We start from the raw sequence: 23,077 nt of genomic DNA on the forward strand, positions 1-23,077 counted from the left end.
AACTTGTAATTTTAAAATAATAAAAAAATGAACCGGAATAATCGTGGCTGTGCAGTAATATTCCCATGTAATGTTTGTACATACTTATTTGCACAAATCAATGGGAGTGTCTATTATTGTAATATAATGAATTATAATTGATAAACATGCCATTTACAGCAAGTTGTACTTTATAAGTATATTCATTTATGAAATATTGGGCGCCATGATTTATATGAGTTCTAAATTATGACGAGTGAATACAGTATCAATGACTGAAGTGCAATAATGAACAGTAAATAATTACATTGCAAGTAAGTTGGTGTATGTATTCAAAATATTAATACTATTTATGTTCCTATGTCCTTGTTATCATTAGTTTTAAGAACATTAGGTACATTCCAGCTCTTAGGAAAAATGATAGCTTATCTAATAAATGATAGACGTATAAGTCAAAGTGAATCAAAAGTCAGTCATTATTTAGTTATTGTGTAGGCAATTTGCTTTATATCATGATGGTATTTAGGTTTGTTTCTCTACTACTTGACTTTTCAGAATTCTAGATTTTATTTTTTCACGTTAAACATCACAATAAAATAGTTAGGGATTTCAGGAGTCAAAAAACGTAAGCCTGTGAGATTAATGACCGACATAAAGGAAATAGATAGAAAAACCAAATTTAAAGGGGAAAAACGACCACAGTTTTTGAATAAAAATAAGCGCGCAAAAAACAAATAAGAAAAATACTCTTTTTAAACAGGACTATTGTTGATTGTAACCAGCTGCCTGGAGGTTTGTTTGAGCCCTTTTCAGCCAATTTTAGGAGTTTTAAGAATAAGTGTAAAGCAGCCAATTGGTGATAAACTTCTTTGATCAGTGGTTATTATTCTATTGTACTTATTAAAATATTGTTTGTACATGATGTGGACGGCGTGAGAAGTTGTACTGCAAAAGTGAATATGTTAACGGTGCGTGATTTTGAAGGGTGTATGGAATTGAAGAGTGCGTGATTATGGACGGAGTGCTGCGATGGACGGTGCATAGTATATATTCGTATGGTGTGAACCTAGCCCTTGTGTGATGTTTAAGTTGAGGTTGTTAATCTTAAAGTGTCATTGTATATAAGAGCATTTTGTCTCATATCTGTTCTTCATGTGTATGCATGCATGTGCATTGTAAGACTGAGGGTTGATCAGACCTGACAGATGCCACCAGGACAATTGCCTAATTGCAACGATATAAATTCTTGAATAAATACATAAAGTTTAAGAAGAAGTGTAATTAGCTAAAATCTATTTTCGGTAATTTGGGTAGATTTAATGCAAAACTACCTGGCATGATAAAATGTTTACATTTTCAATTAGCATTCGACATTCAATTTATTGCTAATATTGTCATTTTTATACTGAACAGAAATGAAAACCACAGATAAACACACATATGTATGCTTATTGCAGACGGTGTTATAAAAGTGGAGGATGTATATGATCCTATCACCGAAGAAACAAAATGTGTAACATGAGAAGAATACTTATAATGATGGTTCAATTAATGCAAATCACAAATTTTTCCTTCACACAATGGTTTGCGTGAGAATTAACTTACTATTGTAGCTATTTAATGTATATATGTTACAATTTTCATTTATTTCACTCCAGTATGGCATCAGCTGTTGCCAGTTGAAACAACTGGGTGTGTGTTTATGTCTGGTTTTGTAGGTGAACAACACTTGCCATGGAGTTTCTTCACATTGGGATTAGGAAATGGTCACATGGGGTTATATCTGGACAAGAGAGGTGGATGAGAAACACACTTCACATTTATATTTGCAAGATAATCATGTAAATGTGGTGGGTTTCATAGAATTTCCACTTCACACACACATACACATCTAATATCCAACTTTTCTGTTGACAAATTATGGGTGTCACCCAATGGAATTTTCTATGCTTCTGATTTTGCTCTTATAACATTATTTAATGATCAATAAGAGCAGTGACTGAAGCTCCTGGTCTAACTTATTTTTAATTAATTGTCTCACTTCTTTAAACATTTTAAACAGTCTCTCCATAAGCCTCTTGTAGCATTGTATAGACCGAGGCTGATGATTTATTAAGGTGAAGGCAAAATTTCAAAACAGTTTATTACTTGTTGCATATTACCTCCATCATTACCATAGGTGAATTGGAAATATTTCACTTTCAATGGTAACAGCTGATGCAATACTAGAGTCAAATCAATGAAAGTTGTGCCACACAACATCAAGCTATTAATACAACATAAAAAATTAAGTTTGCAGGATAAATTATGGTGTAGAAAACCATGATCACTCTTTATTAAACAATTTAGTAATTCCCATAGACTGAAATACAATCACCTTTGAATGTGAAAAAGCAGGAAAATAAGAATAGCCAACACTAAATGAAAGAGAAGTAAAGACTTGGGAGTTATGTGAACATTACAAGTTTTGTAGTCCACATGCTATTTGGAAGCAATTGGAAGATTTTCAAGAGTTATAAGGATAGCTGTTGCCTCTTCATGAACACCTACTTAGCTTTAGCTCTTCTTCATTTAATGTTGGTCAAATTTCTTCCATGCCAAGTTAAAATGCTGCCCAGGTAGATTAAGGATTCAACTTACTCTAGTATGATTTCTTGAATTGTGATATTTGCCTCCAGTTTCTCTCTTTTACGCTCAAGGATTTGAGTTTTCTCCTTGATGATGCTCAGATTACATCACATACATGTTCCCAAAGTACATATCCATAGAATACAGGATTGCTTACAGGTCCTCTTGTGCTCATTCAACTACTGCGATGTCATCTGCAAACTGGAGCATGCTAATTTATTCACCTTCGCCCCTTCGATACCCAATTTTTGTGTTTCTTTTATTGCCTCTTATAGATGTATATTGAATAGTGCTGGCAAGAGGCACCCATGTCTAACTCATTTATTTATATAGGCCTCTATTTTTCTTCATTTTTTCATCTGCATGGTTGTTACCTGATTCATGTAGAGGTGATAGATTATTCTTCTGCCCTCATAGTTCATTCCAAGCATTTCTAGTATCTGGAACATCTTGTTCCGGTCAGTGTTGCTGAAGGCCTTCCCCAAGTTCAGAAATACCCCATAAAATGGCTTTCTACATCCATGTATGCATAAAATGCAGCCTTATGTGTTCTAGAAGAAATTGGAGTGAGCTGAAAGACTATTTTGCTTCATGCTCTACGTACAGAGCGGGTTGCATTGATCAAATATAGTGAAAGCTGGAAAAGACCTAAAACTGAAGAATTTGACTTATATTGATTGAAGAATTTGATTTATAAGCCATCGTCTTGACATACCTTAGATCAAGGAAAAGGGAGGAGGTGCTATTACACTGAGAAATTATTAGCTTGCTGAGGATAATTAGAGCTATTTGCAGAAAAGAAAGAAGAATTGACAAGGATACTAGCCTTATGTTTCAGTGTTGCACCCCTGTTACATATTCATTGGTGTATTGTCCTTGCAATTTTTTTGTCCTGACAATATTTAACCCTGGTGCCAGAGTGGTGAAATTTAAACTGTTATGAAAATTCCTGTTGACTGCATCATGAAATGCCTTTGTAGACCCAGTTATTTCAATCATATGTATCCTACTTTTGTGTGAAAAATATATACTTAGGCCCTTCCCCATTAATTACATAAAATATTAAATTAGAAAAACTAAATGTTTATGTAGCATTACAAGCATAGCAACTTCAGAAATGAATCTGTATGCAGCTATCACAAAAAGTTTGTTAGAATTTGAAGAAAATCCCGTTCAAATGCTTTTTTACTTACTGGTTGCAGAACATTTTGATGGATTCATGAATGGTGGCATCTGCTAACCAGGGTCGATTTGTGGGGACTTTTAACGTTTTGGTCTTTGATTATGTTAGCAAAAATTTATTTCGCATTAGTTTCGTCAAATATACCATATGAGATGTACATTTTATACAAAATGCCTCGAAAAATCATTCAATGATAGCGGGTGAAGATGAGGCTTTCCAAAGTTGATGTTGTCTCTTATTTTCCTGAATAAGGTCACCTAAAATTGGGTTCAACTTATGTGACATCAAATGGGGTCATTTACATTCATTCATTCAAGGTATTTACCTTATGTGGTCAATTTTGGATGTTCTCTAAATACTACTATATACATAACATGAGAATGTCCTTGGTTTTTCTGTCTTCATTTCTTCCTAACCTTTACCTGCTATCATTCTGTCTGAAAAACTATCCCCTCCTTCTTTACCCCACTTACTCAACATTTTCCCTTCTATCACAGCCTTCAAAATTCTGCTATCTTTCTATATTTTCTGCATACACTTCCTCTGCCTTTTTTGAATTTCTCCTCGCTAAGTCCTCTCATTGGCCACTCAATTGAAATCTTGAGTGCTTGTCTATCTCTCTGTTCAGCATGTATATGTTCTCTATTCTTTGCCACGCCCATATCTCAGAAGCCTATAATCGACCCTCATCATTTTGACCAGGATTCTAATCTTTAGCGTTCTATGCTCCATGTTACATTTTTTCGTATCTTTTCTCTTCATCTTTACTAAGTGTGCCTGTCATAAATTATCTTCTGGTAAATGCTATCAATGTACCCACTGACATGCCCATTTTTGTCTAAAATCCTTTCCTAATGCATAAACTGCTCTAGTTTATTCCCTCCTACTTAAATGCTTTATTTAGCTTTCCTATTTCTTGAAGATCTCTTTTGTTTCATTTCCTTTAGGGCTATCTTCAACTCATGCCTCTCTCATTGTTACTTTAAAGCACTCAATAGCAACTTAATCCCTTGGGTGACTCACTGTTGTTTGAACATCATCCCTGCTATCTCTCCATCTCATCTCACACAAACTGAACATATCCCAACATTCTTTCTCTATTTCTCTCTTGATATTTTCTCACTTTTCTGTCCTCGTCATCATACTTGCGGTCCATTTTCCTAGCCATTGCAGTCCTCTTCTTAGTCATTTCAACTGCCTTCAGCTTGGTTGAGAAAGGAATTCATGTTATGACAACTATGTAGGTCCTGATGTAAGGTTGAACACCAGGCCCAGTGGAGTCATCCCCATAGTTAACAGGTTTAATTTTCTTTGTTTACTTCTCTTGCACGAGAGGGATAATGAGGTGGTTTCCGGTTGCCTTCCTCTGTAGTGTGTTTTAATTGTGAAACCATCACTAAAAGGTCTCCAAAATGTGGTCATAGCTTTACAGCTGCATCAGAGGAAAGAATGATGTGTGGACTAACTTTTGTCGGGCTCATACTCTTCACCCTGTATGACACAGGTTATCCCACTTGGAGCAGTTATCGTTGCTTTTGCCAGTAAAGCTATAAGGGTCAGTGGAACACACAAGCCCTTCCACCAAGTCAAGGTTGTAGTCCATAGGGAGAGTAATGTATACTATACTACCTCAGCAAAACTAAATTTTAATTGAAATAATTTTCAATACATGTTGATGTAATAGTCATGTCAATTAGTTAATTTTAATTGTTAAGTATTATATTTAGTTTTCCAATTCCAGAAACACCACATAATGGACAAATTAATGTACTTGACCCATCAGATTGTAAATGACATAATTTCTTACTCATTTCCCTGAAAAAATTTATTTGTAGAGATTTTCTTCTCTCTATGATAATTATAATGTATGATTCTTCTCCATTGCAGAAAGCGATAGAATACCTGTTTCCCTGTGGCTTGTATGAGCCTAGGGCCAGACCTGTAATGAAGCCACCAGAGGAGATATTTCCTGAAAGAAAGGCTGCAGAATTTGATGAGAGTGGGCGCCCTTATCACTTTTTGTTTTACACAGGAAAACCAAATTATTACCAGCAGCTCTATGTAAGTTTATCTTTATCCCTATTAGTTTTTGTGCATCATGTTTTTGTTGCATACAATTTATGTCTTATGTTACTTTTCTAGTTATTGTCTGGGGATAGTTGGTAGGAGTCCATAATGAGCAGGTTTACAGCTGAATAATTTTGTCATTACTTTCGCATTTGTCAGTATCACCATTGGTGTGTTTCTAAAGGTTTTATTTGGTCTTGATGAGGACCTGAGCCCAAATTGCCGGAAACCGTAGGATTTCTTGTGATACTTTTTATTCCTGGTATTTGATGTGGATCAAGGAAATAAATTCTCCTGAAAATACCAAGGTCAAAAATTTAGGTTTTTGAAATCCAAGGTCACAAGATTTATATCCTAGTAGTGCAAAATGCATTAAGAAGTATTGGAATCTTACCTAACAGTATTATGAAAACATTAGATATTCAGGAATCTATTGTTCTTTAGTCGATCATAAGTTTGATGTATTCCTTCGATTACAAAATTTAATTATTGATCTCATCAAAGTTCTGGGAAACTCAATAAGAGAAAATGTCACCAAGTACCTATTTCTTGTTCCATTTAAGTACTATAAGTCTAATCTAAGTACTGTATAATTTTAACAGCAATGAAACCTTGAATTTCCAACCAGGACTATGTGTATTCCTCAATTTTCAATTCCTGAAACCTAGAATTAACCTATATCTCGTAATCCCATGATTTTTATAATTTTCCAAGGTTTTGTCTATAAGTTTTTATGTTTACTTGATGCATGTTAATTTAAAATGATCATTGTACTAGTTGCTTGCGTGAATTATCGAACAGTGAGGTCATTTTTTTAATCACTCAAAATAACACCAAAGCTGTTGGTTGGCCAATTATATTATTATCGCTTAACTACTGGTTGAGGTAGGTTTTGGATGAACACAAGCTACCAAACGGTATGGCAACAACTTCCTTGCGTACCCTAAGAAGATTTGACTGGTCATTCAACACCCCAATCAACCCTAATTCAATTCTGTCTACTTCATTCCTCCCTTCATTCCATCCAAAATCCGTATCCTATTCCTGCCCCTTCCTCATCTGCCAAACATTCCCTCTATCACAGTCTTCGCCCCTCTATCACAGTCTTCAATATCCCATTGCCAATAAAAATGCTCTGTATCCATCTTTCCTGTCTCCTTTCAATATCTCCCAATAAACTTGTCTTCTCCCCCAACTAGCCCTTCCTCCTTTGTTTCTATTAATTTCACCTATTCTATCTTTTTCCACTCCCATGCTCTAAAAATCTCCAATCTCAGGAGTAACATCTTTCTTCAGTGGCCATATTTCTGTGCCATACACAACCATGCTCCATATCAAAGTTTTGTCTAGCCATTTATTGAAATCCTTTTCCAACATCTCTGTTATGAATACCCTCCTCTTTGTAAAAACTCCTTTGCATAACGCAATTATTCTTTTGGTGTCCCTACTACTTAGACTTTTGGTTGAGAACACTTCCGAGATAGGGTAACTGTTCCATTTACTCTAGTTGTTTCCTGCTATTTTTGAATTAGGGAAGATTAACTTGACAGATTCCACTGGAATTATTATTTTACTTGACCCTGGTTTTGTTTCAAGGTAACATCATACTTGCCTTGGGTTGCCTGGCGAGGTTACCTTGCAACAAAATCATGGCAATCCAAAATAACAATTCTGGTGGAATTTGCCAAGTTAGTCTTCCCTCATTGATGCCCAGGAGAATTCTAGTAGAATTTTTATTTTGTATGAAATGCAAGGGTGAAAAGTCATTGTACTCTTTTGTATTTCTTCAATTGAAAGAAAAGTGAAAAAATCATGTAAATGAAGATTACTGAGAAAATTGAAGTGAGAAAAATGTAAAGGGAATTAATAGCTCCCGTGCTGTCAAGGTCTTCTGCTTATGTTGTGTCAGTTTGTTTCCAATAAATTAATAACTACCCCAATAATCCACTTTTAACCCACAAGAGGTGAATGTAGCTAATTAAAAGGAACTTATAAAGTCAAATAAAGAGATGCACAAAATGTCCATTAAGGTACCCAAAATGCATGCTTCTAAAAACAGTCAAAAAAAGCGGGGACCTCCACCAATGATGCGGGAGAATACAACCCCACCCATCTAACACCAATCCATCCTCCCCTCTTAGGTGATGGCTATGGAGGATTGCCATAGTCTGTCAGAGGCCAAAGACCTCTAATATAGGAAAGAAAATCCAAATTAAGGGTTCATCTTTTTAAGACCCACACTTTCATTTGTATCCAAGAGCATTTAAAAAAAGTTTACTGTCTTTGGAATTCTTCATGAAGTCTAAATGTTTTTAAATTTTACAATGAAACTCCTGAAGATATTATAATCATGAGGAGGAGCTAGAGTTTTTAATCGATGATTTAAATCTATTGTGTATTTGTCTATCAAAAGATATTAATAAATGTTGGGCAAGGATGTTTTTAAAAGGCATAAAGGTTTTCATGTTGATGGTCAAAGTGGTAACAGAGGTCAAGGGGCTGCAGCTGCAGTCTGTAAAGCCTTTAAGCTCCGTTTTGGATCTGCAAATTCTGTAACTAACTGTCATTGTGAATGATGGGAGCATAGAAAGCATTGCATTTTGTAATGCTTACCTGCTAGAGGGATCATGTGTAAGTGGGGGCAATCCTGATTCCATCCATCTGAACCTTCCTCATTCACCAATCACATTGCTTCTGCATCTAGGCAAACATTTGAAAAAGCTATTAAGGGCAGAATTGAAGCTATTTTCGACAACACGCTCTACCACCCTATCCAATATGGATTTAGGTGAGGGAGAAGTACATCGAAAGCCATTCACCATCTTTTACGGTTAATCGACAATCAAAGCAAATATACCTCATCCGTCATCTTTATCGACATCAAAGGTGCATTTGATTCCGTTTGGTGGCCTTCAGTTATACAGGAGCTCAAGACCCTAAAGATCCCAGCTAATCTAATAAAGCTTCTGATCAGCTATTTTAATAATAGAGAGGTCAGATACTCCATGCAAAGAACAAAAACAAGTAAGGTTTTAACAAGAGGCTGTCCACAGGGGTCAGTTCTTGGTCCGTTTTTCTGGAATCTTATAACCAACCAGGTACTCAGAAGAGTCTTCCCTATTGGGTGCAAGCTCGTTGCCTTCGCAGACGATATGGCCCTGACTATAGATGCAAGCACCAGAGCCAAAATGGAACCCATGATTGCGGAATGTATATAAAAAATTGAAAACTGGGCAACTGAGAACAAATTAACGATATCGACTGCTAAAACCCAATGCATGATCTTCGGAAGTAACATGGCTAGGAACCCTACTGTGAAAATTTATAATAAAAGCATAAAAAGGGCTTACGTATTTAAATACATTGGAATTATGTTAGACGAGAAACTATCCTACCAAGCCCACATTAACTGCACCACCAATAAAATAAAGAAAATCTTCCAGGCAGCTCGAAGATACTGCAGGTTTAAGTTTGGCACCGACTCCTTAATAACCATCTATAAAGGAGTAGCAATTCCCATCGCCACCTATGGTTGCGATATTTGGGTTCATAAGATCAATTTAAGGAGAATCGACCGTAAACTAAAAGAAGCTCAAAGGCCCTGCCTGTTATCAATATGTAGGGGCTACTCTATGGTCAGTACTGACGCATTGTGTATAAGGGGCTACCAACCTTACGAGATCCTGGAAAGAAATACTATAATCAAATTACAATCTGGACAAAGGGCTAAACATGTCAATCTTGAACTTAATGAAAATCAATACATAAGGAAAAACGTCTTAAAAAAGAGACTGAGAGAAGAATCCATCATTCAGTGGCAATTTGAGTGGGATAACAATGATAAAGGCTTATACACAAAGGACATGTTCCCTGTTATTTGCAATAGATTATAACTAAAAATCAACCTATCACATAAATATACCCAAATGCTATCAGGCCATGGAAATTTTTCAAATTAACTTCACAAAATTGGGAAATCGAGAACTAACCTATGTGATATTTACTTAACAGAGGGCGCCACCCAACACAGAATTGAAGAATGTATCCGTTATGGAAGAACAAGACTAGAAATATAACTTAACATGGTGGAGAAGAAAATTAAATTGCAGGAAATAGTATTATTCTGTTTAAGTGCCAATTGTAAACTCCTATTTGATTTTGTCACGAGTGGTAATTAAGTAATGTAAGCAGACACATCTAACACCATTTAATGTCAGTGTACATTCTCCTATTTAACGTGCTCTACAACTAGGTGAAAAACCAAAATATATCATACATGCATTATACAAACTTTTTTTTTATCTGTATATATTATGCTGTTTGTTTCTGTACTTGTGCTGAATACTGTGAAAATATGTACTAATTGTACTTAAAGTGCCTAATTTCTTATGTTTTGTGTATTCTGTGAATCTTAAGTGTGTAATTTCAAATGTATTATTATGTATTTATTGGATACTTGAGAGTTTATGTAAATAACTGTTTAAAAATCTCATATGGGATAACTTAGGCAGTTGAAGACAAAAGGGGAATTTAAGCGTGAGCAGGTATCCCCTCAATCAACATATAGCAGGGTTGTATAACTATGTATGTTACTACTTGAATAAAAAAGGAAGGGTTGCTAGATGTCTCTACTCCTACCACACCTGTTTAACAAATAAGAAAAATCTTACAGTAGATCCAATAAGTCTGTCCAAAATCACTTCCATGTCAAATTACTTGTAACTCAACCAATGCATGACTCTACTGGAAATTACGCATCAAGTCCAAATAAGCATCACTAAACATCTTCAATAAGCTGAAGCCTATTCCATAGAATTGTGCTGAAGTACGCAAACCTAAAATGTAAAGTGTCTTTGTCAGCTGAGAAATATTCTACAGAAGTCAGAAAATGAGTTTGAATAAGGATGGAACTACATGAATTGTTTGTGAAAATAGATTCCTTGTACCATTATCTATTACTTCTTTACATGGAATTAACTCATAAACTGCACTGACTGGAGTGGACGTATCTTAACTACATATTTGCCCATGCAGTAATAAAATAGCTTGGAAAAAGGCAATGACAGTTACCTGGAAATTCCAACTCTCAGTAAGGAACCACCCAATCAACTTGCTCACCATCAATACCTTCCATTCTCTCAATATATTCCAAGATAGACTACAGACTCATTACAAGTTCAGTGGAGGAGGAATGGACTTTTTGAATCACAAGATCACCCATAGAATTGTCAATTCCAGCAAAGTTTTGAATATTCCAAGCATACCACTCTTGCAACAGGAGTTTCAGTTTATGATAGTTGATTGTGCTCAGACCTTTGTAAAGTGGATCTTGGTGCCAAACCCTAAATTGACTAGGCCAATCATCTCATATCTGACTTCTCCAAAAACGAATTTTCAACACTCTCCAGGGCTCATGACTATCACCGCAATTAAGAGATTGATCTTCAACAACTACTTATTCATGCTAAAGGTTAACAAAGGCAACAGAAGTGGTGATCATGGAAACATTTACATTGCAAAGTGTGAAGAATTCTGACAAACCAACCGTATAGGTGAACATTTGAGTGACCTCATTCCCCAGTTCCAGAGAAAGACAGGCATAAGTTACCTCATGCTCAGTGATTTTCCATCCAAGTAAAACATTCAAAGTATTTCCAATGAATCCCTTTGCACCGTGGTTTTTTGATCTTCCAAATATCCACAAATCTAACTTTTCTATAAGATCTGCAGTGTCAAATATGTCAACCCTTATCACATATTAGGACATTGATCACCTTTTTTGTCCTTATGGTTCTTCTGGACGTATGGAATGAAAATCCAATTGAGCTTTCAAATATCCAATCCAAAAAAGTGCTACCTTTCCCTTCTAAATATTTGTCTGAACTAAAATTATGACTTCATATTCAGAGTAAAATGTTAAGAACATTCTGAAGACTTGTCCATGGGTGCCCTGACCAAATCATCCACTGCAATTGAAGACATCATTTCTTGCAAAATTTGGCTGCCCTTTGCTCCGGTTTTTGTTACACAGGGTGCTAAAAATCCCCTGTCACAAGGAACTGCAGGTCAAGTTAAAAACGTATAATTTGCCAGTTAATCATCTGTCAACTAACAATAATATTAAGTGACAACCGCATGATCTCTTGAAGAAGAAGCTCGTCAGGGAGTTCTGGAGTTTTCTTCACTGTTGTATTCAAATTCATACTCACTCTAAACTGGTGCATGCATCATAGTCATTGCAAATTCCTTGAAAGACTAATGGTAATGGCCAGCCATCCTCACTGCTATTAGCCCCTCAAATAGGGGAAAAGTAAGCAGTAACAAAAATAAAAAGATATTTCGGACTCTTGGTGAGCTTGCCTTGTCATACAGAAGGCTTCATATTGTCGATGGAAGTCTGGTGCTACCTTTTTGAACAAATATGGCTATTGTAATTAGTAACTCTAATAATGTAGTTTAAATTTGTTTCAAATCCATATTAGTGCTTGTTAAAGTTATCTTTTATGCAATTTTGCAGGATACAGCCTCCATTATAGATAGTCTGAACAAGTATGAGGATGGACAGATAAAGAAGAATATGTATCCTTCTAAGGAAAATGAATTGTGAGTAAATTGAAGATTTCAAAAATGATATGTTTAAATTTAATGATTCCTAGGATGGTCATAATGAATCCTGATGACATTAGGAATTAAATTTTCATTTGCCAAACATAAAAAATTGTTTCTAATTAATAATTTATTTTTAGATAAGAAGGATATTTTAAGATAAAAATTGTGTTCATAGAAATCTCAGTTGAATTTTTAAGATAAATGTCATTTAATGTTGATTCAATTAACTTGTTAATTGCTAACTTGCTAATAATTAGTTCAATAATTATTCCTCAAAGAATCGGTGATATAGAAAATGCAGTAAACCCTGGGACTAAGGTCCCAATTCCAACCTGCAGTTCTTCCTTCTTTGTTATGGACCCATGGAACCATTCAAGTGCAATCATAATGCTTTAAGAAATTACTAACATAGCATTAAATTCGTTTGAATTCGGTACACAAATATTTGTACATGTATATATGGCATTGTATGATGTAGGATTTAAATGGTCAATGGCTGATATTGCCCAGCCCATTCTCCTGGTGCATTCCTGCTAAACAAATTAAAAAACATGTATTTCACATCATGATACCCCAGATGTCATAAGAATTTTATGATGGGATTTATAGAAAGCTCTGGGAAGAAATGGTTGTTATGAATGCATTAATGTGGATTATCCTGGAGGATTATATTTGCATGGTCCTTTGGAATTTGAGTATTTTCAAACATCACTGAATAATTCAAGAACTGCTGAAGTGTTATATTTCATATATTTAAAAAATCATAAAGTAGTATTCACCGCTGGAATTAATTATTTTTGTATTACCACTGAATGATTCAAGGACTGCTGAAGTGTCATATTTCATATATTTTTAAATCATAAAGTAGTGTTCACTTTTGGAATTGATTATTTTTGTATTATCCCGTAGGGGGCAATATTATGACCCATTGTTAATTATCTTGGTTAGCTAGTTATCAGATAAGCTAACTAACTCTCTAATTTATGAAACTATATTATGACCATTTACAAACTGTAAATGGAACACTGGGATATCACACTGTTATCCTTAGGCTAGTAGCAGTGTTCAGTTTTATTTTATTTTGTGTAGTCTTGAGGCATTGGATGGAAGTGGAAACTTTTGGCTCAACAAGTTCAGGATTACATATCTACTTAATCATTTTAATTTAAAAACGTGAAATGAAAGTAACTAACTTATAAATTAATGCTGAAATGGACGAAACTAGTTGCACAAGCTAGAACAACACTGTATTAGTGCATTACATGCGCAATTTTTATATATTCATTAATGTTCTTCAGTAACTATGCAGGTATTAAACACAATTATGATTATATTTACTGAATGCAGAAAATACTGAATGTAATTATTCCATGAAGATAGTTTTATTACTTGAGAAACCATGATAGTACTGCATAAGCAAGGTTTAGTCATAGGTTAGTTTAAAATAAAATTTGCCTTGATGTTACCGATCATTTTTATGATGAGCTGCACAGAGATTCCTGTGTATTTTCCAATCTTTCAAAATATGCAGTTAAAGTAGTACAACAATAGCAAAAAGACTTAAATAGTATTCAGCCAATGTGAATGTGAAAAGCTTGGCAGGTAGTAGTGGTAGTAGTTTTAGGGAAGGCGACTGACAGCTAAGGTCGTTTGCCCCATTAAGGATGGACCGGAAAAATGGGTGGTGAGAAACCCACCATTGGCATTAGTCTAATTTCAACAAAAGGTGCCAAGGGGTCCACTGTTAAACGCCCCATCCAATGGACAGTGTACTCACTCAAAGTGCTCTCCACAAACCACCTCGAGTGCTTGGGATCAAGGGATTGGGGTACCACTGAAAAATATATGCTGCCTGATTCAAACCTGGGCCCTCTGGGTGGGAAGGCAGTATGTTAGCTACCGCAACACTCCCAATTTTCATAATTGGTAGTTGTTCGAATAGCTAATTTATCAAGCTAATTAGCGAGCATTATCACTCATGTCTCCAATACTTATGTTCAAAATTTTCAATTTTATGGCAATAATGAAATATTACTGTATAGTTTGGCCTTATTGAGGTACTAGTGTCCATGATGAATTATATGGTAATCGGCTCAACTTTATGGAACTTCATGATGAATTGTGAAGCATAAAAACCTTTTAAGGTACACTAAATTTTATTTAAAGCTGTCTGTTTCTTCAAACAGTCAATATCATCAGGTATAATGACCTGACCATGTCTACTGTTCAATGTAACCAGTCGTTTTAATTAAACTTATGTGGAACTTACAAAGTTTTTATTTTTCACAATTCATGAAATCTTACAATTATTAAGTGCCAATTTTATCAATTATGTCAATTGATTGAACTTGATTATACTGCGTTAAACTTCATACTGTGGAAAAAATCTATATTGCTTGAGTAACTGTTTTTTAGTCCTTATTCATTTTAGATTTCATTTTAAAACTAAAAACACTGAATATTTTACAGTATGTAGGGTCCTGACAGGGAGTTATGATACTTAAATATTATACATGCCCTAAAAACTTTATATTAACAGGCTTAGGTTTCAACACTTACCCTGTCATTATTAAGTAGGAGGGTAAGGTAATCACAAGCCTTAATATAGGTGCACTGCAGTTGGGGAAGGAGGAGGCGGCATTTGTTGTAAATGAAGTGAAAGAAATAAAAGTAGTTAAACAGGGAGGGTGATGTCAAAAAGGGATGGAATAGCTTATATTTAAACAATCTGGAGCTAATCATGAAGAACAATGAACAAGTCAATGTTGTGAGTAAAATCAGAAATAGTTGCAAGTCATGGAGGTAGATCAAAGAAAGGTAATGATAATAGAGGTGAGTGAGTACAATTTATAGGTCTAAAAAGTCATTTTCTCTCATTCTTTTGTTTATGTAGCCCTTTTGGTTTAAGACACTGGAGATACTTGTCTTTAATCAAGTGTTTCACCTAGGTCAATTAGGCATTTGTTTTGGCCCTACACATTGTGTGTTCATCCTCATTATTAGTTACGGAAATAGCCAATTTAGCCTGCATACTATGCATTGCAATTAGTTGGAAGACAGCATATTTTTTAATCCGAGTTTTGGCCCTACACATTGTGTGTTCATCCTCATTATTAGTTACGGAAATAGCCAATTTAGCCTGCATACTATGCATTGCAATTAGTTGGAAGACAGCATATTTTTTAATCCGAGGGCTAATGAAAAAATTCTTTTTAATTCAAAAGATAGTTTTGGCATTTCAAATTTGAATGGCATGTGCAAAATATGTTAACACACTCCTGATTGTAACTAACACCCAGTATATTGGTCAAGCAGGCCATTCCATAATGGCTCGTACGAGCGAACACAAAAAGTGTTGGCTCTAAGTATGATTTCACATAAAACTTTGCTAAACACCTTATTGAAGAGGAGCATTCCCATGATTTTCAACCAAAAGTGGTACATTCACAAAAGAAACAAAAGGAAGACCATTGAATGTTTTGGGACTATAGATTACACTCGTGAAGAAAAGCAGTACGTAACACTTCTGAATGATAATGTATCCTTTCCACTCCCTCTATCATCTTTAGCCTTCTTTGAAATCCCTCCATCACATTCAAACTTTCCTGGCATTTGCACATGTGCATTGTCCTTTCCCCTCCCTCATCGCCGGCCCGGTGGCAGTTGGGTAACGCCCTAGCCTACGAATCCAGAGGTCATGGGTTTGAGCCCTGCCTAGGCGAGTTTTCCTCCATCTACAGCTGGGGTGTTTGTGATTGTCTTTATTGTATTGTAATGTAGAAAGGCTAGGTGGAAGAAGGGACTATTAAGTCTCAATCTCACCCCAATTAAGATGATAAATAAATAAAATAAATATTTGAGTCTACATCACCCATCTACTCACTATTATTCTTTCAATCCCTTTTGCCTAATTTTCAATAATAAGCTCCTCCTCCTCCCAACCGCAGTGTACCTAAATAAAGGCTTGCATTCTCTTACTTTTCCGACTTAAAAAGGAAAAGCGTTGAAACTTGGGCCAGTCAGAAAATTTGTAGTAGCATTTTATATGCAGTTATTTTGAAAATGATAATGTTTCTCAAATTTCAAAAGTGACACCTTAGATTTTCAAAGGACGCAAGTTATGTGGAAGAATTGAATACCGTGGCTATATTTTTTCTCCTTTATGTTTTTCAGGGATTTGTCAGGGTCAGAGTGGATAGCCAAAGAGGACTTAGAGAAATTTCTTGTTGAAACCATAAGTGATCGTGAGGTATGAACTTACTTTGACTTATTTGCATCTAAAATTACATTTAAATGTTTTAAATAGGTTATTCCCTCTAATCTCTGGTTTATAAGATATTATTTTTTTCTGACAATTACATCATCTACAAGAAAATGAAAAAAGCACTATCTGGCACATAATTGAATTTGTGCATTATTTCATGTAAATTATTTTCTGGTTTCTTTCTTTGAATATGTACTCATGACTGAAGAAAGAAAGTATAAATTAATTGTTATAGCCCACAAATATTATATTTACTGCTCATTATAATGGTAACAATTAACATTCAAATTATTTGTTCTTATATTATCCTTTAATTGATAATGAAAAATAATGTATTATTCATGCAGTCAAAGATGGATGAGCGGCGACAATGGAAGAATGTAAATACAGAGTTAGGCAAAATGAAGTACAAAGAATTGAACAATAAATTGAGGCGGGCAACAAATAAAGCAAAAGAAGCATGGTGAAAAACGCAGTGCGAGGATATGGAAAGGCTGCAGAGGAAGGGTGAAATCGGTGCACTGTACAGCAAAGTTAAATTGTTATCGGGAAGTAAGAAAGGGAGATCTATGCTAACAGTTAGAGATAAGGCAGGTAAGGTAATAGTTGACGCAGGAAAGATCCAAGAGAGATTGAAGGAGTATATAGAAGAGCTGTATAGTAAAGAGCTTAGACCAACAAAGTGAGACATTGAAAAGGAACATGACATAGAGGAAGATAGCTTAGGTCCAGGCATACTAGACAATGAGATAGGAAGGGCATTAAGGGAGATGAAATCAAATAAGGCTGTGGGGGTGGATAACATTCCCGCGGAACTTTTAAAATGCTTAGGAAAATGTGGGTGGAAGAGGCTATATGGGCTGATCCGTAGTATTTATGAGGAAGGAATCTGGCCAGAAGACTTTGTGAGATCAGTTTTAGTTCCTATTCCGAAAAAGGTAAAAGCTATATCATGTGAGGACTACAGGACGATAAGTTTGATATCCCACGCAGCTAAAGTTGTTCTCAGGATCATAAACAAAAGGATAGAGAGTAGGGCAAATGATTACTTAGGGGCTGATCAGTTTGAGTTTAAGAAGGGGAGAGGTACACGTGATGCCATTGCAGTAATGAGATTATTAATCAAGAGGAATATAGAACACAACCAGGAGGTATTTGCCTGTTTCGTAGATTTCGAAAAAGCGTTTGACAGAGTGAATTGGGAAAAACTAATAAGTATATTGCAGAAAATAGGAATAGATTGGAGGGAAAGGAGGCTAATCCGCAACCTGTACATGTCTCAGACTGCTCAGGTGCAGGTGGGGAACGGGGAGTCCGGATGGGCAGTGTTAGGAAGAGGTGTAAGGCAGGGTTGACCATTATCACCGTTGCTGTTCAACCTGTATGCAGAGGAAATGATCAATGAGGCGTGGGAAGAACTGGAGGTAGGAATGAAAGTGGGCGGGGAATTCATAAAATCAGTTAGGTTTGCTGATGACCAAGCTTTAGTTTGTCAGTCAGCCAAGGGGTTGCAAGCATTGCTGAGTGAATTGGAAATTCAGTGCGACGGATATGGGACGAGAATCAATGTTAATAAAACAAAGGTTATGCGATATTCTAGAAAGAAAAAGTCTAAGCTAAACGTTAAAATAGGAGGGCAAAAACTAGAGCAGGTAGAACAGTTTCCGTACCTTGGAAGTGTTTCGGACCAGCACAGTCAAAGTAGTAGGGACGGAAGGAGAAGAATTGCGTTAGGCAAAGAGGCTTTCACAAGGAGGGAGTTGACGACAGGGACATTTAGTAAGGATATTAAGAAAAGACTCATAAAAACTTTGATATGGAGCGTAGCTATGTACGGTGCGGAAACGTGGTCATTGAAGCAGGAGGATAGACGTAGATTGGAGGCTTTTGAAATGTGGGTGTGGAGAAGAATGGAGAAGGTGAAATGGACAGAGAAGAAAACAAATGAGGAAGTACTTGGCATGGTGGGCGAAGAGAGGGGTTATTTGGGAGAAATCGTATGGAGGCAAGAAAAGTGAATGAAGGGGGTGTTGACCGGTAGTGGGATGTTGAAGACTGTAATAGAGGGGAGAATGTTGGGCAAAAGAGGTAAGGGAAGGAAGAGGATAGGGATGTTGGACGGGATGAAGGGAGGAAGAAAGTAATCAGAGATGAAGAGGGACCTGATGTAGAGTAGGACGTTGTGTTTTGCTGGGGTTCACAAAGTGTTGAATTTGTAATTTTGTCCATCCTAAAACCTACCTTAACCGGTAGATTACCTAATGAAAATTCATGCAGTGTTTTATTGAGATGACAAAACTTGACAATATTTTATGTTTAAAATTAATATTAAATGCAACATCCTTTAATTAATAAAGAGAGATTATATGTTTTTTTATAACATCACACGTTGCACAATTTTGTTGTTACCATCACAGTCAAAAGACTCATATGCTTTCCTGAAAATTTAATTTTATATGTTTGATCTTGTCGTAAATCCCGGTTTTTATGAAATGAAACTATGTTTCTCCACAAACTATGAATAGTATATTTGAGTGATATCTTACTTGCAGGATATACTGAGTGGTTTACATTTTATGGATCAACATGCAAAAAGTCTAATAGAAATTATCTCTATCATATGCAGTCATTCACTAAATATTTTTAGTGAACCTATCCTCTACAAATAGCCGTTTAATCAACCCTGCATTTAATTAAACTTACTAGAAATTTTATTATAACCTGATTAAAAATATTGGCTTACTTATCTGCCTTTTTGAATGGTATATCTTTCAGCATTGGATATTTGACTGAGAGTTGAAGTTACTTTTCTGCCAAAATAATCCCGTAACGTACTCAACTTGAGTATAAGTTGCAGACGAGAAAAAGGGAAGCCACCTATTTCGAAATCAAATTTTAAAATGGAAATATTAAAATATCCCCTGCATTTACTAAGGGAAAACTAATTCCATGCCAGGGACAATTATTGACCATGGCCACCTTACATTTGAGAGATTCCTTGCAGGGGTATTCTGGAGAGCTCCTGTCAAGCCATAATGCCTGGTAACAAGCAGATGGAGGTGGTTTCTGAGAAGACTGACCAATGCCAGGGATAAGTGTATCAAACTCATACTAATTTCCTTGTTATGGCTTGCAAGGAGTTGAAATCAACTACCAGTAAAAAATGAAGGGAAGTTTTAGCATACCATGAAAAGGGTAATCACACTAGCAAGCTGGCTGATTTAAAAAAAACAATCTAAAGGCGAGTGAATCACAAACTCTCGGGCCATTGGGAAAAGCTTAAACTCCCTGTATACACACCAACATGAGGCAGACTAGGGTCTTTGGTGCAGAAGCTCAAATGAAAAGAATGTGAAAGATACTATAGTGTAAGTCATTGTTATAGGTTTAATTTAAAGAAACGAAGTCAAAATAAAATTGAAAACATAGCAAATACATGCTTTTCATTCACAAAGTGACCGTATGTCAGTGCACTGAGGGTGTTAAACACTACAATAGCAAGTTTTAAGTAACTTAGAAAGTGATAGCCTCCAAATTTACATGGGGAATATATGCATTGGAACTATACAAGTTTTCCATGAGGGAAATGTCCTAACAAATGGTGAGTTAGAAAGTATAGTTATTGAGAGTGACAAAGATTATTTCAAGACCAATTAATTATTTTATTAGACAATTTAATATTTTAGGAGGGATACTATCCATTTGAGGTGGTTTGTTAACAATGTGGGAATTCAACGTAAAAAACACTCTCAGTAAAGAGATTTTACATTGAGATCCCATTCCGTCCGATACGATCCCGTCATAAGATGTGCCTGCTCTTGAAACGGACTCATAAAAATATCTCAAGCACAATCAACCTGTTGATATTTGGAAAATTATAGCCCTCTCTTGGTATCAGTACATACGGCAAACAGAATCAGACACACATAACCTGTAATTGTTTCTAGGAGTTAAACTCCTGGCCATTGGATATTACAGGTCCTGACACACTCCTGTAAGTACTTTCCTCATTAATTTAGTGGAGACTCCATTTGAAAAGAAAATATTCAGGTCACATTCATACTGTTGGCTTTAAGGGAATTTAATCCAATGCAAGGGATCAACTTAGCATATATGCTCTTGTACAGAAACCAAGTGATGACATTGGTACCAGGAATTAATATTACACTTCAAGGAAACAGTGAATTTCTCTTATTTGTGAATTACATTGTATATATATATGTATATATATATATATATATATATATATATATATATATATATATATATATATATATATATGTATGTATATATATATCATGTCTATTCTTGAGCTGTTAAAAACATATCTCACTTTTCTGTTCCTTTTTTTTACAGTATGAAAATTTTGTCAAGGCTATGGAAAGACTTGTTTGTCATCCCTATGCTTCTAGAATTAAGGATCATGTATTTAAATTCCGAAAATTACTCATGAGTCAGACCAAAACAGAGGATATTCCCAAGGTAAGTTGTTTGATCTGATTCTACAAGATAACAAGAATTAAATTCCAGTTAACTGCATTTCTGTGGTAATAAAAAATTCCTGGTGATCTAAAACCCATTTATTTTCAATACAAATTGTACTTGAGTTTGTTTCATTGTATATAGAAAACATAAGATCTGATTTCAACACCTCCCGGCATTAAAGTGATCACTTTCAGGCTCTTTTTTTCAAGTCAATCTCTGAAAGTCCGTGTTGCTTTAACATGATCTAAGTAGTTTGAAGATTTTGGTTGGCCCTTGAGAATTTGCAGCACCCATCCTCAAGTCTCCAAGTTCTATAACTAATTTCCTCTTGATTTTCATGTATAAACCATATTTTTCACCTTTAGTTTTCTTGCAGTCATTATGTAATATGTATGCATTCACATGTTGACTTCTAGACGGCTCGGAAAAAACCTTTCAATGGAAAAGTCACCATTTCAATGTCTTGCTTATAAAACAGTCGGTACTCATAAAATGATCTGCTGTGTTCACCCATATTAGTGGTGTAATTCACTGCTTTTGGTTTTACTGCACTGAATTTCTCCATGGTATAGGTGGAAATGACCTAATGTCAAAGGATATATTGTTTTACGGACTCATCTATGCTTATAATTTTTTGAACCATTTGTTCTCACTTATTTTCAGTCAAGGAATCCATTAAAATGTATAAAATGCATTAGAATATATAAAACTGTGCATTTATTTTTCTTTACAGCCAGAAGTTCGTGAAGATGGAAAGTCTGTTGTTCATGTTACTGGTATGTATCCTTTGCTCTCTTCCATTTGGTCTTTGTTACTTTTATGTTGCAATGTGATGATGGTCTTTTTATGATTTGCCAGAGGCCAGTAGGAAAACAGCCATTGCAAAGGCAACTCTTACGTATCCTGGATCTGGAAATATACGTATCAACGGGATGGACATTCTCTATTTTACAAACTTGCAATCTCGGGAACAGGTGAGAGTTATGAGCTAATATTTTTTGTGATACCAAGATTTATTTTTGATGAATTAATTTTTGTTTTGTATTAAATGTGCGGCATGGGGTAATTATATATTTCATCCCATCTTTTAAGAATCAAGCTTGTGAAGCTTGAATATATTATAAAATTCTTATGCTGTCAACATTATATTACTCTCTTAGAATTTGTTTTCTCCTTCAAAAAACTGCAATATACTTGTATTGTGAAAGATATTTATGTGAATAGTGGCTGGAAATGAGAAGTATGTTGGAAATGGGGTGAAGTAGAAAATTTTCATTGTGAACTCATGAGAGCATGAGATAAAAAATTCCAGGGAAACATTCAAAGAAAAATTAAATTTCTTGTTCATAATACTGCCTTAAAAATTAAAATATTAGTATGTTTTGGTTGTTTGGTAAATAAATTCCTAAACAGGGTCACCTGTTAGTTTATCGTAAGGTAGTTATTTTTATTGGTATAATAATTTCCATTTGTCTAAGAGTAAGTGGAAGGGTGGCCTCAATCAGAAAAGTGAATTTTATTCTACCTATGATACTTCATTCTGAGAGTTACTTTTATCTTTAAATGATAGTTTCATTGTATTGAATATTCCATAAGGGATAGGGTCTGGGTTTTCACATTTCCTTGTAATGGCCTACTGATTAAAATTATGTGGCCTCATCTGAAAATCTAGGTACTCCGATGGATTTTTAAGAATGCAACCTTGGGGAAGTGGCCAAAAAATGATCATTTAGTTGTGAACTTCAGACTGCCTACTTACTTTAAAAATTTGCAAAATAACTGTACATTGCGTGTGTTATCTTATCCGTCCAATCTCCACCTGTAGTCTTGTAATCCCTAAATAAGTGTAATTCCTGAAATAG

At 35.3% G+C, this 23,077-nt stretch overlaps 1 protein-coding gene across 2 annotated transcripts in view; it reads left to right on the forward strand.

Annotated features, from left to right (window-relative positions):
- mRpS9 (mitochondrial ribosomal protein S9) overlaps positions 1-23,077 on the forward strand; it is a 39,125-nt gene that overhangs the window by 1,560 nt on the left and 14,488 nt on the right. For both annotated transcript variants that reach the window (XM_071589283.1, XM_071589284.1), the window contains exons 4-9: positions 5,678-5,851; positions 12,375-12,460; positions 16,640-16,715; positions 21,087-21,212; positions 21,949-21,991; positions 22,074-22,189. In XM_071589283.1, the coding sequence (XP_071445384.1) occupies positions 5,678-5,851; positions 12,375-12,460; positions 16,640-16,715; positions 21,087-21,212; positions 21,949-21,991; positions 22,074-22,189 (621 nt within the window). The remainder of the gene's footprint in view (positions 1-5,677; positions 5,852-12,374; positions 12,461-16,639; positions 16,716-21,086; positions 21,213-21,948; positions 21,992-22,073; positions 22,190-23,077) is intronic.

This window comes from Hetaerina americana, unplaced genomic scaffold (assembly GCF_022747635.1).
Source record: "Hetaerina americana unplaced genomic scaffold, ioHetAmer1.1.p SCAF_36, whole genome shotgun sequence".
Lineage (NCBI taxonomy): Eukaryota > Metazoa > Arthropoda > Insecta > Odonata > Calopterygidae > Hetaerina > Hetaerina americana.